Genomic DNA, 15871 nt, shown 5'->3' with positions numbered 1-15871 from the left:
TATCCATGTGAATATGGTTGCATTTGAATGATATTTTCATGCCACATCAAATACACTGTCAAGATATTTTATTGTATTACAGTTATGCTCAGTGTGTATACTTTCTCCCATTCTGCAATTTGCACACTCTCTTACATCAGCTAAGAAGCTAACAGTAGCATTTTAGGAATTTGTCATTGTGTAATAACTATCCTGTTAAACTAGAATAATGCTTCTTGGATAACAAAGTTCACAAAACAAATGTTACACAAGCGCAGGAAAACATGTACAGCAGTTGTTACCTGTAGCAGTAAAGCTCATAAAAGTGGCAGGCTTTTGTTGATGTGTCCCATGGAAAAAGGCATTAAGCCTTCGAGGTTTCCTGTAATAACACATTGTAGTATTGCAGAAAAGCTCAGTGCTACTTGTATCTTTTTGCCGTTGTTGAGGAACCAGTTCCTAGCCTTTTGACTACCTGTATCTGCAAGCCCTGCGTACTGAAACCTGTAGGGGTCACTGGTAGTCTTCACAATGGTTCTGCGTCTTGGATCTATGAAGTCAGTGGAAGTAGGCTCCACACGCAATGGGTCTCATGAAAGCTACCTGTAGCAGTAGGCACCATAGAGACGCAGGGTCTTGTTGGGGTACCCAAAGGTGCGCACCCCAGCCTCGGGAATACCGCCACAGCGCTCTCTAGGGGTGGTGATAGGGAAACGCACACTGCCGTCCTTCAACCAACCTCCATCACAGCGGTCATAGCTCAGGAAACGCCAGGCCGAATAGAGCTGTCCAACAAGAGCTAACTCTGCTCCCTCACCCCTACATGCCTGCATTGCCTCCCCAAATGTGAGTGGCTGTCCAACGAAGAACACAAAGCCTGGAAGAGAGGAAGGAGAATGCAAGTTCTTTAACCTGCTAAAGCAGTGTTCTCCAACTGGTGGCCCATGATCCGAACTTGGCCTGCGGGTCATTTTATTTGCCCCCAAGTTTTGAGCATTTTTTTTATTGTTGGACGTAAACGACTGTAAAAACACCAGCATATCATCTCCAAGTGATTTTCATTTTGGAAATCTGTTCCAAAGTATATATGTGATCATATACAAATGTAAGCAAGGTTTAAAATTATTATGTTTTAGTCAAACGTTATATCTGTTTGGGCTTCTTTGCTGTCATTTTTTGCAATCTACAAATTATTTGTAAATATGTCCCTGCCCCCCTGACCATCTGCTCAAGAAAAAAAAATTGCCCCTCTGCAGAATCTAGTTGATAATCCCTGTGCTAAAGCATAAGAAGTCATTTTTTGTATCAGTCATTCTGGATCTGAAGTGTTGACATGCACTCACAACAATATCATTACTGTTATTTCGGTGAAGTATGGTGCTGTATCCACCCTATATGGCAGCGATCATCAACTCGATTCAGCCACTGATTTTTTCATAATTATAATAATTACAAATAGTTTGTAGACTGCAAATTGACCGCAAGAAGCCCACGCAGATATAACATTTGACTGAAACATAATAATTTCAAACCTTGCCTACATTTGTATATGATAACATACAGTTGAAGTTGGAAGTTTACATACACCTTAGCCAAATACATTTAAACTCCGTTTTTCACAATTCCTGATATTTAATCCTTGTAAAAATTCCCAATGAGGAACCAGACTTGATTTTCCCATGATGTCAAGCAAAGACGCACTGAGTTTGAAGGTAGGCCTTGAAATACATCCACAGGTACACTTCCAATTGACTCAAATTATGTCAATTAGCCTATCAGAAGCTTCTAAAGCCATGACATAATTTTCAGGAATTTTCCAAGCTGTTTAAAGGGACAGTCAACTTAGTGTATGGAAACTTCTAACCCACTGGAATTGTGATACAATGAATTATAAGTTAAATAATCTGTCTGTAAACAATTAAAATTACTTGTGTCATGCACACAGTAGACGTCCTAACCGACTTGCCAAAAACATTGTTAACAAGAAATTGGTGGAGTGGATGAAAAATGAGTTTTACCGACTCCAACCTAAGTGTATGTAAACTTCCAACTTCAACTGTACCTCCATTATGGGTGGGAATATTTTCAAACATATTTCCTCAATTAAAATGTACAGTCTTTTATGTCCAACATTAACTAAATGTAAACTTATTGGGGAACCGTGCTATATGATAAAACCACCCACTGTCTTTATAATTCAACATTTCCACTGAGGTTTTTATTTTCCGATTACAGTGTATGTTCTAATGTCCCTAAAGGGCAACGAGTTTCCCACAGCTGGACTTGTTTACAAGTGGGTCTGAACAACAGCCTTTATTGTCCCCATTAACGAGCCCACTCCTATGTATCACCAAAGGTTACCCTGTTGCTATGGAAAGTTTACAGTCAGAATAACCTAAGACTTTTCTGAACACAGTCTTTTGCCAATACTATAATATAATTGCATCCTTACTAATGTTTGATTAAATATTGGTTCCAGACTATTTTTAAATGTACCACATCGCCCAAATCCAATTGAACTCATTTGATTCATTTTCAGTAAGCAGCATTCCAAATGAAAAAGGATGGAACTAATTTGGCACATGAAGACTATACTGACATTGCTATTTGACAGCTTCACAAAGCACCAAAACCCATTCAGTTGACCTGTGGTTCTAGAGGTGAAACAGAAGGCATCAAAGTGTTCCCGGATCCTGTCCCGGGGGCCATAGCTGCGAATGCCAGGTAGCAGCTCCCCCCCACATTCTGCTCGTGGGTGCAGGATGGGGTAGTGGACTGTCCCATCGATGAGCCATCCCGCGTTGCACCAATCCAGACCCTCTGCCCAGGCTACACAATGAGAATGTGTTACTGTTTACTTTGTGAAAGTTAGCGGTACATAAACCTCTATGGCATCAGTAACAGTACAGAGTAAACTGTCAATGTTTTGTTGATTGAATATTAAATACCTCTGTATAGCTGCTTGAATGTGGCCAATGTGCCATCCTGTTCAGCACAGGCCTCCTTAGCTTCCTTGTAGGTGAATTTGTAACGGCCATTTTTGCTCTGATATGGAAACACAATCCCTAAAAGGAATTAGAAGTTGTCTCTTTTTATGTTGATGTTAAGTCACACAACATATTAAAAACTTTGTCTGATTTGCCTTTCTTTTTTCCAAATATATTTTCATCTGAATAGCAAGCCATAAGGTTTCTTTACAACATTTGAAATGTTTAGAAAGGTTACATGAATCATCATAATTTACCTTCTATCCTCAATGTAATGATGACGCTCTCATCCTCAATACCGTTGATCAGCTCACAGCGATATCTACCACCGTCTTCTAGTTCCAAGTTGCTGAGTTGTAGTGAGGCATCCATGGCATGAGCCTTACGAAGCGAGGCCCGTGGCCCAAGCAGGCCATTGGGTTTGTGGGCTGAACCGTTTGTGATCATGACAATGTTCTCGCTTCCACGACGAAGTGGTTCCAGTTTTGTCCATTTCACCTTGTAATGGCTTGGTTTGAATCGCAGTACACATGGCAAAGTGGCATTTCCCCCCCGAGGGCTGGTTACTTCAGCATAAACAGGAGGCTCAAGCAGATACTTCAGTTTCTTTGTTTCTGAGGGAATTAAAACAGCTTCCTTGTAAGATTATTCCTCCATTATTCAACAATCAAAGTCTCTTACATTACATTGGGTTAGAATTATTTTATGGTCATCATTAAGCAATGTCACTGACCAATAGCTAGTGCCCTTCTTGAACTAAATTGACCAGATTCAATAGATGGATACAATTCTCCATACTCTCCTGTCATAAGCTAAAATAACTTTTATACTCAGAAAATGACAAAACATACCTTGTTTGTTTGGCAGATAAATAGTAGACGTCCAACTGAAACAACTTGCGGTTAGTATCAAAATAGCAGCACAGTTCATAATGAAGCAAGTCCCCCTCCCTGTCCCTGCAATAGAATAACAGCATTATCTGATTTAGAATGGTTACATAATGTGGTAGAGCATTTTTGATTGTACTAAGAAGAACAGTTGTATACATAGAACATTTGCCCCTAGGAGGACCACAACAGATCAACAGACACCAAAAGAAAATCCCAAAGCTCTAACCTGCAGCAGTTGATGAGATGAGGATTTATTTTCTCTTCAAAACAGTGGTGACTGATCACCTTTGAGGGTTGTTCAGTCAAACATGACCGTTTTCCATTAGTGGGATAGTTCAGAAGCAAAAATATCTTCTTTATTTTTCTCTGAGCCCATTTCTGCCACTGTGATCTCTTCTCCCTTTGACCCCCAAGGTCTCTCTCTCTCCTTCTATTGACTCTCTTTCTCTCTCTCTCGCTCTCTTTCTCTCCTTCTCTTGACTCTCTCTCTCTCTCTCCTTCCCTTGACTATATCTCTCTCTCCTACTCTTGACTCTATCTCTCTCTCTCTCTCTCAGACCAGTGCTCATATGTCTCAGGCCGTGGTGGCCAGTGTAAACTGGGTTGTTCTCTGTTCTGCTCCAGATGTTAATGAGGATGTGATGTGACAGGCTGCCATTGTGTCTCTCTCTGCCTCCATCCTCTACTTATCAATAAGGGACAAGTGAGAGGAAGTGAGGAAGAGTTGCCTGTTTTCAAAGAGTTTGAACCTAGAACGTGTCTGTTTACTGTATTTATGTAATAGAGAGAGTTCGAGAAAGGGATATTTATACATATATTGTTTTGAATCTGGTATTGTGTATGGGTAAAACAGCAGTATATCCCCATGGAAGTAACCATGTTGCTGGTCAATGCTGTAACTTTCAGTAGCAAGGTTGTGGCCTACTGCTGGCTCAACCACTGGGGTAATGCAGTTTCTCTGGATCGCAGAAAAATCTAATGCGTCAGCCGCTCACGAAGTTCAGACTACTTACTAATCACTGTCCATGGTTCTTAAATTGCGACGGCTACACGGCTGCCTATCAGAGTATGTGGTGGTAATGCTTGTCGTAGCCTATAGCTTTGCTTTAATGGATTCATGTTTACTTTTATTTGGTTTGCATTTTCTCATGTTAAGCTTAACCTTTATGTTTCACGGAGCTATAGGCCAATGGTGTCACAACGCTGCTATTTAGAATGCTGGCTGGCGGCAATATTGTATGTACTTGTACAGCAATTAAAGTTGGAAATGTAAACATTGCAGATTGTAAAATTAATTTTCCATGTAACAGCCCCGATGTAGATTGGACAACACAAACACTTTGCTTGCTACATGTGGACATTAAAAAGGAGGGTTATTGTCAAAAATATATTTTTAAATATAATACAATTTAGACATACTGTAGGTGTGAGATGATGGTCGCATTGGCACCCAGAGCACGTGGGACCCCCACCTTGCGGGGGCTACGGGGGTTTCCGCTACGCCAGTGAGCTCAATTTATCATCTCAAAACCTTATTGATGGCAAGCCTGCCTGTACGCTGAGGCCCTTGCCATCTTGCAGGGAGGGAGGAAGCTGTGTGAGCCCTGGCTTATTCTGGCCCTGTGGCCCCAGACACAAGGGCTGCATTATGAGAGCCACAGTCTCCTTCCCCCCCAAAGACAACAGGCGGCGGGACTGGCATACAAACACGAGGAGAAGGGAAAAATGAAATAATAGAATTCCTCTGCTTCCCCTGTCCCTTCTCCATTGTGCTCAGCCATCAATGGAACTCATTCTGGCTCTTTAGTTCACAGCAATTAGTATTCATCAGGACACTCTTAAGTGACAACTGTCCCGTCTCTGTCCCTCCAACTATCTCTTTCTCTCACTGTACTTCGACCCCAACTCTACATGTGTTTTCTATTATACTGTATGTGTTGGTCTTCTTGACATATTTGAGTTGAGTTCAGATGTTAGATCAGGGGCGTCAAACTCTTTTCATGGAGGGCAGAGTTGCTGTTATTCCCCTTCAGTAGCGGTGCGTGGGTAAAATCACTGAGGAAGCCAAGCCAGTAAAAAAATCCATATACCAACCTATGTTGTGATAATTGCGTTGTTTGCTCTATAACCCAATTGTTCCTACGCCACTGTGATATACAATAAAGCCGTGACAACAAAAACACAACAGTCACACAGTGGCGGAATAAATTCAACTACACATACATTTGTTTCATCACAAAACCGGAGAGCTACATCTGTCAAGTGAAGTCCACAAAGAAAATATTGCATGCAACAAACCGTTATATCGCCTGCAGAATGGTCAAGCAAGTTAATGTTTGACAGTTTACTGAACAACTAATGATTTAGAACCACGGAGTTACCGCAGGTTTGCACAAAGACAACAGGAGCACTGCCTCAGCTATTTCAGCACTATTTCAACATAAACACTTAAACATTGTCAAATCAACGCTACAGTATACATGCTTAGTTTTATACACTGAAAACAAACTTAAAGGTACCAAAAATGATTTAGTCCAATCAATGTTGTGTGTGTAAGTTGCGAGCAAGCTAAAACAATTTGGGACTCACCCTGCTTGCAGACTAGAACGCCAATGCCATCCTCCTCTCTTTTATGTTGACAAAACGGTCCATGGCTCTGTCATATAGTAAGTACAATTTAAGTTTTTGTTGTCCTAGGCTACCTAGCTAAAATGCTTGCTAGCCTAACTTCCTTGCATGTGCAAAAATTAACCAACTAGCTAGCTAGTTAACGTGAGCCTAAAAGGGCTAGGCTACATCTAGGCTAGATATGGAACTTCATTCGTCTCAGGCCAGTGGCACAGCATATTCGTTAATGGTTAGATCATAATCGCATCATAATCATTGGCCTGTACAGAGAATTAAGTCAAAACCACAAGTCCAAATCACCATCTCTAAATCCCCATCTCCATCCATGGATTAGGAAAGGTCCGATAGTGACTGCAGGACATCAACACAAGTAGACCAGAAACTAAAATGACATGTTGTTTCGGGTGAGATTTGATTGGGGTGAAGCTAAATCCAAACTGGCCTCCCTTGGTGAAGCACCAGGATAACCCACAGTTGAGCTCAGCTAAATTGCTAATTATCGTATAATTATTTTATTAAGAGAGGCCAACTGATTGCTGGCATCAATCAATCAAATGCTACAGCCATAACATGTCATACTCTTTTTGTCATGTCTTATTATGTCTGTTCCTGTCCTTTCTCTTCACTCTGTCTCTCTCTGCTGGTCTTATTAGGTTACCTTCTCTTTCTCTCCTTCTCCAGCTGTTCCTCATCTCCCCTAACTAGCTCATTCACCCTTTCCCCACCTGTTCCCTTTTTTCCCTCTGATTAGGTCTCTATTTCTCTCTCTGTTCCTGCTACTTTCGGTGTCAGATTCTCGTTTGTGTTTCTCATGCCAGAAGCAAGCTATCGTCTCGTTTGCTTCCTCCTAGTCCTATCCTGTCGGAGTCTGCCTGGCAGGTGCATCCTGCACTCTACTAACTATCTTTTGTTTGCACCGTGTCCAGTTCATCATATGCTACGTGTGATCAGCTACCACCGTTCCTCTGTGACCCGCACCGACCCAGAGCGACCTGCAGCCTGTCGCCGCTACCCAGCTATTCATCAGAGGGACTTTATGTTTCATTTGTCACCCTCTCTGCGGGTATTCTATTGTGCCATTGACAACGTCGGAAGAGGATCTATGCCATTCCTGTTTTTTCATTAAAAGAACTCTGTTTCTGTTAAAACCGCTTTTGGGTCTTCACTCAGGTACATAACAGAAGAATCTGACCAAGAATGGACCCAGCGGCTCCGGACCCTTTTCACTCCGCCGTCGAGATCCAGGGAGCGGTGCTAGGCAGACACGAGGAGGAATTGTCTGCTGCTCGACATGCCATTGAGACCCTGGCCGTCCAAGTCTCCGACCTCACAAGACAGGTTCACCAACTCCACCTCGATCCACCGCCCACTTCCAGGGTTTCCGAGTCTCCGGAGCCCAGGATCAATAACCCGCCGTGTTACTCTGGGGAGCCCACTGAGTGCCGCTCATTCCTCACTCAGTGTGATGTGGTGTTCTCTCTCCAGCCCAACACTTACTCCAGGAGCACAGCCCGCATCGCCTACGTCATTTCTCTCCTTACCGGACGGGCGCGTGAGTGGGGCACGGCAATCTGGGAGGCGAGGGCTGAGTGTATTAACCAGTATCAGGACTTTAAGGAGGAGATGATACGGGTTTTTGACCGTTCTGTTTTTGGGGAGGAGGCTTCCAGGGCCCTGTCTTCCCTATGTCAGGGGAATCGATCCATAACGGATTATTCTATTGAGTTTCGCACTCTCGCTGCCTCTAGTGACCGGAACGAGCCGGCTTTGCTCGCTCGTTTTCTGGAGGGTCTCCTCGCCGAGGTTAAGGATGAGATTCTCTCCCGGGAGGTTCCTTCCAGCCTGGACTCCTTAATAGCTCTCGCTAGAGCGACGGTTTGATCTTCGTCGCCGAGCTCGTGGAAGGGAGCGCGCGTTCTCCGTTGCCCCCCTCTCCGCATCACTGCCACCTGCCACATCACTGCCACCCTCCTCCGCCGGCTCGGATGCTGAGCCTATGCAGCTGGGGGGTATCCGCATCTCGGCCAAAGAGAAGGAACGGAGAATCACCAACCGCCTCTGTCTCTACTGCGGCTCCGCTGGTCATTTTGTCACCTCATGCCCAGTAAAAGCCAGAGCTCATCAGTAAGAGGAGGGCTACTGGTGAGCGCAACTACTCAGGTCTCTCCTTCAAGATCCTGCACTACCTTTCCGGTCCATCTCCGCTGGACCGGTTCATCTGCTTCCTGCAGTGCCTTGATAGACTCTGGGGCGGAGGGCTGTTTTATGGACGAGACCTGGGCTCGGGAACATGACATTCCTCTCAGACAGTTAAGGGATCCCACGGCCTTGTTCGCTTTAGATGGTAGTTCTCTCCCCAAGATTCAGCGTGAAACGCTGCCTTTAACCCTCACTGTCTCTGGTAATCATAGCGAAACCATTTCTTTTTTAATTTTTCGTTCACCTTTTACACCTGTTGTTTTGGGTCATCCCTGGCTAGTTCGCCATAACCCTTCTATTAATTGGTCTAGTAATACTATCCTATCCTGGAATGTTTCTTGTCATGTGACCTGTTTAATGTCTGCTATCCCTCCTGTTTCCTCTGTCTCTTCTTCACAGGAGGAGCCTGGTGATTTGACAGGGGTGCCGGAGGAGTATCACGATCTGCGCACGGTGTTCAGTCGTTCCAAGGCCACTTCTCTCCCTCCACACCGGTCGTATGACTGTAGTATTGATCTCCTTCCGGGAACTACTCCCCCGGGGTAGATTATACTCTCTGTCGGCTCCCGAACGTAAGGCTCTCGAGGATTATTTGTCTGTATCGCTCGACGCCGGTACCATAGTCTCCTCCTCCTCTCCCGCCGGAGCGGGGTTTTTTTTTGTTCAGAAGAAGGACGGGTCCCTGCGCCCATGCGTGGATTATCGAGGGCTGAATGACATAACAGTTAAGAATCGTTATCCGCTTCCTCTTATGTCTTCAGCCTTCGAGATCCTGCAGGGAGCCAGGTTTTTCACCAAATTGGACCTTCGTAACGCCTACCCTCTCGTGCGCATCAGGGAGGGGGACGAGTGGAAGACGGCGTTTAACACTCCGTTAGGGCACTTTGAATACCGGGTTCTTCCTTTCGGCCTCGTTAACGCTCCAGCTGTCTTTCAGGCACTAGTTAACGACGTCCTGAGAGACATGCTGAACATTTTTGTTTTCGTTTACATGGACGATATCCTGATTTTTTCACCGTCTCTCTCGATTCATGTTCAGCACGTGCGACGCGTCCTCCAGCGCCTTTTGGAGAACTGTCTTTATGTGAAGGCTGAGAAGTGCACTTTTCATGCCTCCTCTGTCCCTTTTCTCGGTTCCGTTATTTCCGCTGAGGGCATTAAGATGGATCCCGCTAAGGTCCAGGTTGTCATTGATTGGCCCGTTCCTAAGTCACACGTCGAGCTGCAGCGCTTTCTTGGCTTCGCGAATTTCTATCGTCGTTTCATCCGTAATTTCGGTCAGGTGGCAGCTCCCCTCACAGCCCTTACTTCTGTTAAGACGTGCTTTAAGTGGTCCGTTTCCGCCCAGGGAGCTTTTGATCTTCTCAAGAATCGTTTTACATCCGCACCTATTCTTGTTACACCTGACATCTCTAGACAGTTTGTTGTTGAGGTTGACGCGTCAGAGGTGGGCGTGGGAGCCATTCTTTCTCAGCGCTCCCTCTCTGACGGCAAGGTCCATCCTTGCGCGTTTTTTCTCATCGCTTATCGCCGTCAGAACGTAATTATGATGTTGGTAATCGCGAACTGCTCGCCATCCGCTTAGCCCTAGGCGAATGGCGACAGTGGTTGGAGGGGGCGACCGTTCCTTTTGTCGTTTGGACTGACCATAGGAATCTTGAGTACATCCGTTCAGCCAAACGACTTAATGCGCGTCAGGCTCGTTGGGCTCTGTTTTTCGCTCGTTTCGAGTTCGTTATTTCTTATCGTCCGGGCTCAAAGAACACCAAGCCTGATGCTTTATCTCGTCTCTTCAGTTCTTCTGAGGTCTCCACCGACCCCGAGGGGATTCTCCCTGAGGGGCGTGTTGTCGGGTTGACTGTCTGGGGAATTGAGAGGCAGGTAAAGCAAGCACTCACTCACACTCCGTCGCCGCGAGCTTGTCCTAGGAACCTTCTGTTCGTTCCCGTTCCTACTCGTCTGGCCGTTCTTCAGTGGGCTCACTCTGCCAAGTTAGCCGGCCACCCCAGCGTTCGGGGTACGCTCGCTTCCATTCGCCAGCGTTTCTGGTGGCCCACTCGGGAACGTGACGCGTCGATTTGTCGCTGCTTGTTCGGTCTGCGCGCAGACTAAATCTGGGAACTCTCCTCCTGCCGGCCGTCTCAGACCGCTTCCCATTCCCTCTCGACCGTGGTCTCACATCGCTTTAGATTTTATCACCGGACTGCCTTCATCAGCGGGGAAGACAGTTATTCTTACGGTTGTCGATAGATTCTCTACGGCGGCTCATTTCATTCTTCTCGCTAAGCTCCCTTCTGCTAAGGAGACGGCTCAGATCATTATCGAGAATGTTTTCCGAATTCATGGCCTTCCGTCAGACGTCGTTTCGGACAGAGGCCCGCAGTTCACGTCTCAATTTTGGAGGGAGTTTTGCCGTTTGATTGGGGCTTCCGTCAGTCTCTCGTCCGGCTTCCATCCCCAGTCTAACGGTCAAGCCGAACGGGCCAATCAGACTGTTGGTCGCATCTTACGCAGTCTTTCTTTTCGTAACCCTGCGTCTTGGTCAGAACAGCTCCCCTGGGCAGAGTACGCCCACAACTCGCTTCCTTCGTCTGCTACCGGTCTATCTCCTTTTCAGAGTAGCCTCGGGTACCAACCTCCGCTGTTCTCTTCTCAGCTCGCCGAGTCCTGCGTTCCCTCCGCTCAGGCTTTTGTCCAGCGTTGCGAGCGCACCTGGAAGGGGGTCAGGTCGGCACTTTGCCGTTATAGGGCGCAGACTGTGAGGGCCGCTAATAAGCGTAGAACCAAGAGTCCTAGATATTGTTGCGGTCAGAGAGTATGGCTCTCCACTCAGAACCTTCCCCTTAAGACAGCTTCTCGCAAGTTGACCCCGCGGTTCATTGGTCCGTTCCGTATTTCTCAAGTCATTAATCCTGTCGCAGTGCGACTTCTTCTCCCGCGATATCTTCGTCGCGTTCACCCGGTCTTCCATGTCTCCTGTGTTAAGCCCGTTCTTCGCGCCCCCGCTCGTCCCTCCCCCCCCATCCTTGTCGAGGGCGCACCTATCTACAGGGTTCGTAAGATTTTGGACATGCGTCCTCGGGGCCGTGGTCATCAGTACCTAGTGGATTGGGAGGGGTACGGTCCTGAGGAGAGGAGTTGGGTTCCCTCTCGGGACGTGCTGGACCGTTCGCTGATCGATGATTTCCTCCGTTGCCGCCAGGTTTCCTCCTCGAGTGCGCCAGGAGGCGCTCGGTGAGTGGGGGGGTACTGTCATGTCTTATTATGTCTGTTCCTGTCCTTTCTCTTCACTCTGTCTCTCTCTGCTGGTCTTATTAGGTTACCTTCTCTTTCTCTCCTTCTCCAGCTGTTCCTCATCTCCCCTAACTAGCTCATTCACCCTTTCCCCACCTGTTCCCTTTTTTCCCTCTGATTAGGTCTCTATTTCTCTCTCTGTTCCTGCTACTTTCGGTGTCAGATTCTCGTTTGTGTTTCTCATGCCAGAAGCAAGCTATCGTCTCGTTTGCTTCCTCCTAGTCCTATCCTGTCGGAGTCTGCCTGGCAGGTGCATCCTGCACTCTACTAACTATCTTTTGTTTGCACCGTGTCCAGTTCACCATATGCTACGTGTGATCAGCTACCACCGTTCCTCTGTGACCCGCACCGACCCAGAGCGACCTGCAGCCTGTCGCCGCTACCCAGCTATTCATCAGAGGGACTTTATGTTTCATTTGTCACCCTCTCTGCGGGTATTCTATTGTGCCATTGACAACGTCGGAAGAGGATCTATGCCATTCCTGTTTTTTCATTAAAAGAACTCTGTTTCTGTTAAAACCGCTTTTGGGTCTTCGCTCAGGTACATAACACTTTTAGTCCAGGCAGCATCAGAGACATGGGCTACACACACTGAGACAGAGGGGCACCATTTCCCACGCTTGGAGGATTTCTCCGGTGAGATTCAGTCACTTGCGAATTGACGGAAAATGATGAAAACACACAGAGACGAAAGATAAATTATTTCATAATTTATATTTTTTTATTGGTCAAATATTTGGTATAATATTCTGACTTTCCTTTTGATTTGTGAAAAAAAGGTGCTATCTAAAACCTAAAAAGGATCTTCGGCTGTCCACATAGGAAAACCATTTGATGAACCCCTTTTGGACCAAGGTAGAAGAACCCTTTTGGTTTGAGGTAGAACCATTTTTGGTTCCATGTAGAACCCTTTCCACATGGAACCCAAAAGGGTTCTATTTGGAACCCAAAAGGGTTCTACCTGGAGCCAAATAGGGTTCTCATATGGGGACAGCCGAAGAACCCTTTTGGAACCCTTTTTTATAAGAGTGTACAACTAAGATCTAGACAACCAGGTGAGGGGTGTTTCTAACTAATCACTGACCTTAATACTTAATTTATCAATCAAGTACAAGGGAGGAGCGAAAACCTCAGGCACTCGGCCCTCCATTCAATGAATTACAGGTGTTCAGGCGAAGTTTGTAGGTAGGTATATGCAGGTAGGAGAGTTGGACATGGTGGAGTTATCCTCGCTCTTTCTTATTTCCCTGTCTTTCTCCATCTCCTTTTTCTCATTCTCAATCAATTACCTTTTGATTGAGAAAGAGCTTTCTTTGTCCTGGCCATATCTGTCCCTACCTCACTTTCTCAGTTGCTTTCCTCTGTCTCATCATCTCCGTAACCCAACTTTCTTTTAACCTCTTGGAACTCTAGGGGCAGTATTTCATTTTTGGATAAAAAGACGTGCCCGTTTTAAGCGCAATATTTTGTCACAAAAAGATGCTCGACTATGCATATAATTGATAGCATTGGAAAGAAAATACTCTGAGGTTTCCAGAACAGCAAAGATCATACTCCTCTCTGCTGAGTCAATGAAACGCTGCCCTCTGGTGCATATTTGTATAAGATATGCACAATCAATACCTACTCCTCAGTGCTGAGGGTAAATGAAACACTGCCCTCTGGTGCATATTTGTAATGTAGTTACGAAAGTTCAGGTTACCCTATCAGTATAGCCAGTATTTATAGGGAAATGTTTATAATGTTACCTCATTAACATAGGGCACCCTGTCATCAGCATCTGGCTCTGAGGAGCGTTCCTCGGAGACTCGAACCCAACCCAAAACAATTCAATAAAATTCCATATTGTATTCTGTCTCTGTCATTAATGTTAAGCCTGTACTCGATTGAATTAAAGATGCACTTCAATACCTTCAGAAACTCCTTTAATCACATCAGTTGATGTCGTAGGTCAGGTCTGGTGTCAGAGGTGAGGTTAACGTGTTCTTCTCTAAAGCCTGGTGGACACTACACGATTTTGGCCCCGGTTCAGCTGTCCCAGGCAAGTTTTTGAGATCGGAGACAAAATTCCCATGTCTTGTCTACCTGGGGGCGCACGGCCGTCATGGACTCTCGTTTAATGTGAGTGGGTCAGAGACACAATCTGAGGGCTACTGATCTTGTCTTTGAGCAGTCCCAGAAGTCCTGATATTTATCGGCACAAAATTCTGCAATGCTTTTGTAGTGTGAGATGTGCAATGACAAGTTTTGAGAACGGTGGTCAGCAATAGCCAATGAGAGCTCACCAGAGAAGAAGCCAGTGAGATGATAACGTTGTTTCGCATCACCCTGAAAGTTGTGTAGTGTACACCCGGCTTAACCTGTCTCTCACACAGTTAAGACCTGTGTTGTGATAATTGCGTTGTTTGCTCTATAACCAGTTAGTTCATATGCCTTGATACCGTGATATATAGGCCTAAGGCTGAGACAATAAGAACACACAGTGGCAGAATAAATTCAAACAAAACTTTGTTTCATTACAAAACCTGAAGTCCACAAAACATATTGCATGTAACAAACAGTTGATTTACAGCATGGTCAAGCAAGTTGAACAACTATTGATTTAGAACCTTTGAGAGCAGAGGAGGCTGGTGGGAGGAGCGATAGGAGGACAGGCTCATTGTAATGGCTGGAATGGAATAAATGGAACGGTATCAAACACATCAAACACATGGAAGCTCTGTTCCATTTATTCAATTCCAGCCATTATAATGAGCACATTCTCTTATAGCTCCTCCTACCAGCCTCCATTGAAAGAGAGTTGAGTTTCTCTGTGTGTGTGTGTGTTTTTGCATGCGTGCATGCCAGTAGAAAAAACATGTTGACTCACCCTACTTGTAGGGAAACACCAATGCCTTCCTCATCTTCAATGTTGCAGAAACGATCTAGGACTCTGTCATACAGTACACGATTTTAGTTTTTGTTGTTCTATGCTACCTGGCTAAAATTCTTCATCACTAGCCTAACTTCCTTTCATGAGCAACGATGTGCCAGGCCAGTTAGTTTGTAGCATTAGCCTACTACATCTACCTACATGTTGAACTTCCATCCTCTCAATGTACGAATTAATGGTTGGATCAGAATCACTGTTATAATCATTGGCCAGTATGGAGAATTAAGTAAAACCACAAGTCCAAATCCCTATCTCCATCCATGGCTAATTTAGGAAAGGGCTGATTTTAGCTAGCTAGATGCAGATGCAACAATTCAAGTTCTTTCTGTCAATGACGTTTAGCTTCTGATGTGATTGGTTTGAAGCCAAATCCGAACCGGCTTCCCTTGATACTTGTTTTTGGTACACCAGAACCATTCACAGCTGAACTCACTCAGTTTAGCTCAACGCTGATTGGATATTATTTTATATGGTTTTTATTAAGGGAGGCCAAATGCTTTCTGGTTTCCCTTGCATTCAATGCTACAGGCGGAAACATCATACTCTTTCTGACCAAATAGCATCGGATAGATGGGCTACACATACTGAGACAGAAGGGCACTCTTTCATTCACTTGGATGCTTTCTCCAGTGAGATACATTCAGCCTCTTGAAAATTTAAGGAAATGTATGAAGCACAGAGAGATGACTGTATGTTTTGTATGTTTTTTTCTTGGTAAAGTTTTGGGGAAGCCTGGCTTCCCTTGGCATCCATGAATACACGCAACTGTCCTTAGGGCCACGAGGTAGGGTAGAGAGACTACTGCAAGACTAACTGACAGGTTTTCTCTATGTGTTTTCTAAAAGTGTACTACTGTATATACTCTGTGTTGGAAGTTATCACAAATGTAATGACCTCTCTCTGTATTGCTTCTCTCCGTTATCGCTTGATCCCATTCTCATTATAAACATTTTTACTCTCAC

General features: G+C 45.2%; 1 protein-coding gene across 2 annotated transcripts in view; it reads right to left on the bottom strand.

Annotated features, from left to right (window-relative positions):
- Nucleotides 1–57: 57 nt before the first annotated feature.
- The window catches only part of hapln2 (hyaluronan and proteoglycan link protein 2), a 30958-nt gene continuing 15144 nt past the window's right edge, over nucleotides 58–15871 (bottom strand). Inside the window, exons 1-6 of one of the 2 annotated variants that reach the window (XM_064945656.1) lie at nucleotides 4083–6896; nucleotides 3818–3922; nucleotides 3224–3580; nucleotides 2928–3044; nucleotides 2626–2808; nucleotides 58–856 (exon numbers count right to left, since the gene is read on the bottom strand). In XM_064945656.1, the coding sequence (XP_064801728.1) occupies nucleotides 579–856; nucleotides 2626–2808; nucleotides 2928–3044; nucleotides 3224–3580; nucleotides 3818–3896 (1014 nt within the window). In that variant the 5' untranslated portion in view covers nucleotides 3897–3922; nucleotides 4083–6896 and the 3' untranslated portion in view covers nucleotides 58–578. Of the gene's footprint in view, nucleotides 857–2625; nucleotides 2809–2927; nucleotides 3045–3223; nucleotides 3581–3817; nucleotides 3923–4082; nucleotides 6897–15871 lie in introns of those variants that run through there. The other variant, XM_064945657.1, reaches the window with a different exon arrangement.

Source organism: Oncorhynchus masou, chromosome 29, assembly GCF_036934945.1.
Source record: "Oncorhynchus masou masou isolate Uvic2021 chromosome 29, UVic_Omas_1.1, whole genome shotgun sequence".
Taxonomy (NCBI): domain Eukaryota; kingdom Metazoa; phylum Chordata; class Actinopteri; order Salmoniformes; family Salmonidae; genus Oncorhynchus; species Oncorhynchus masou.
This window is presented reverse-complemented; position numbering and strand designations above follow the sequence as displayed.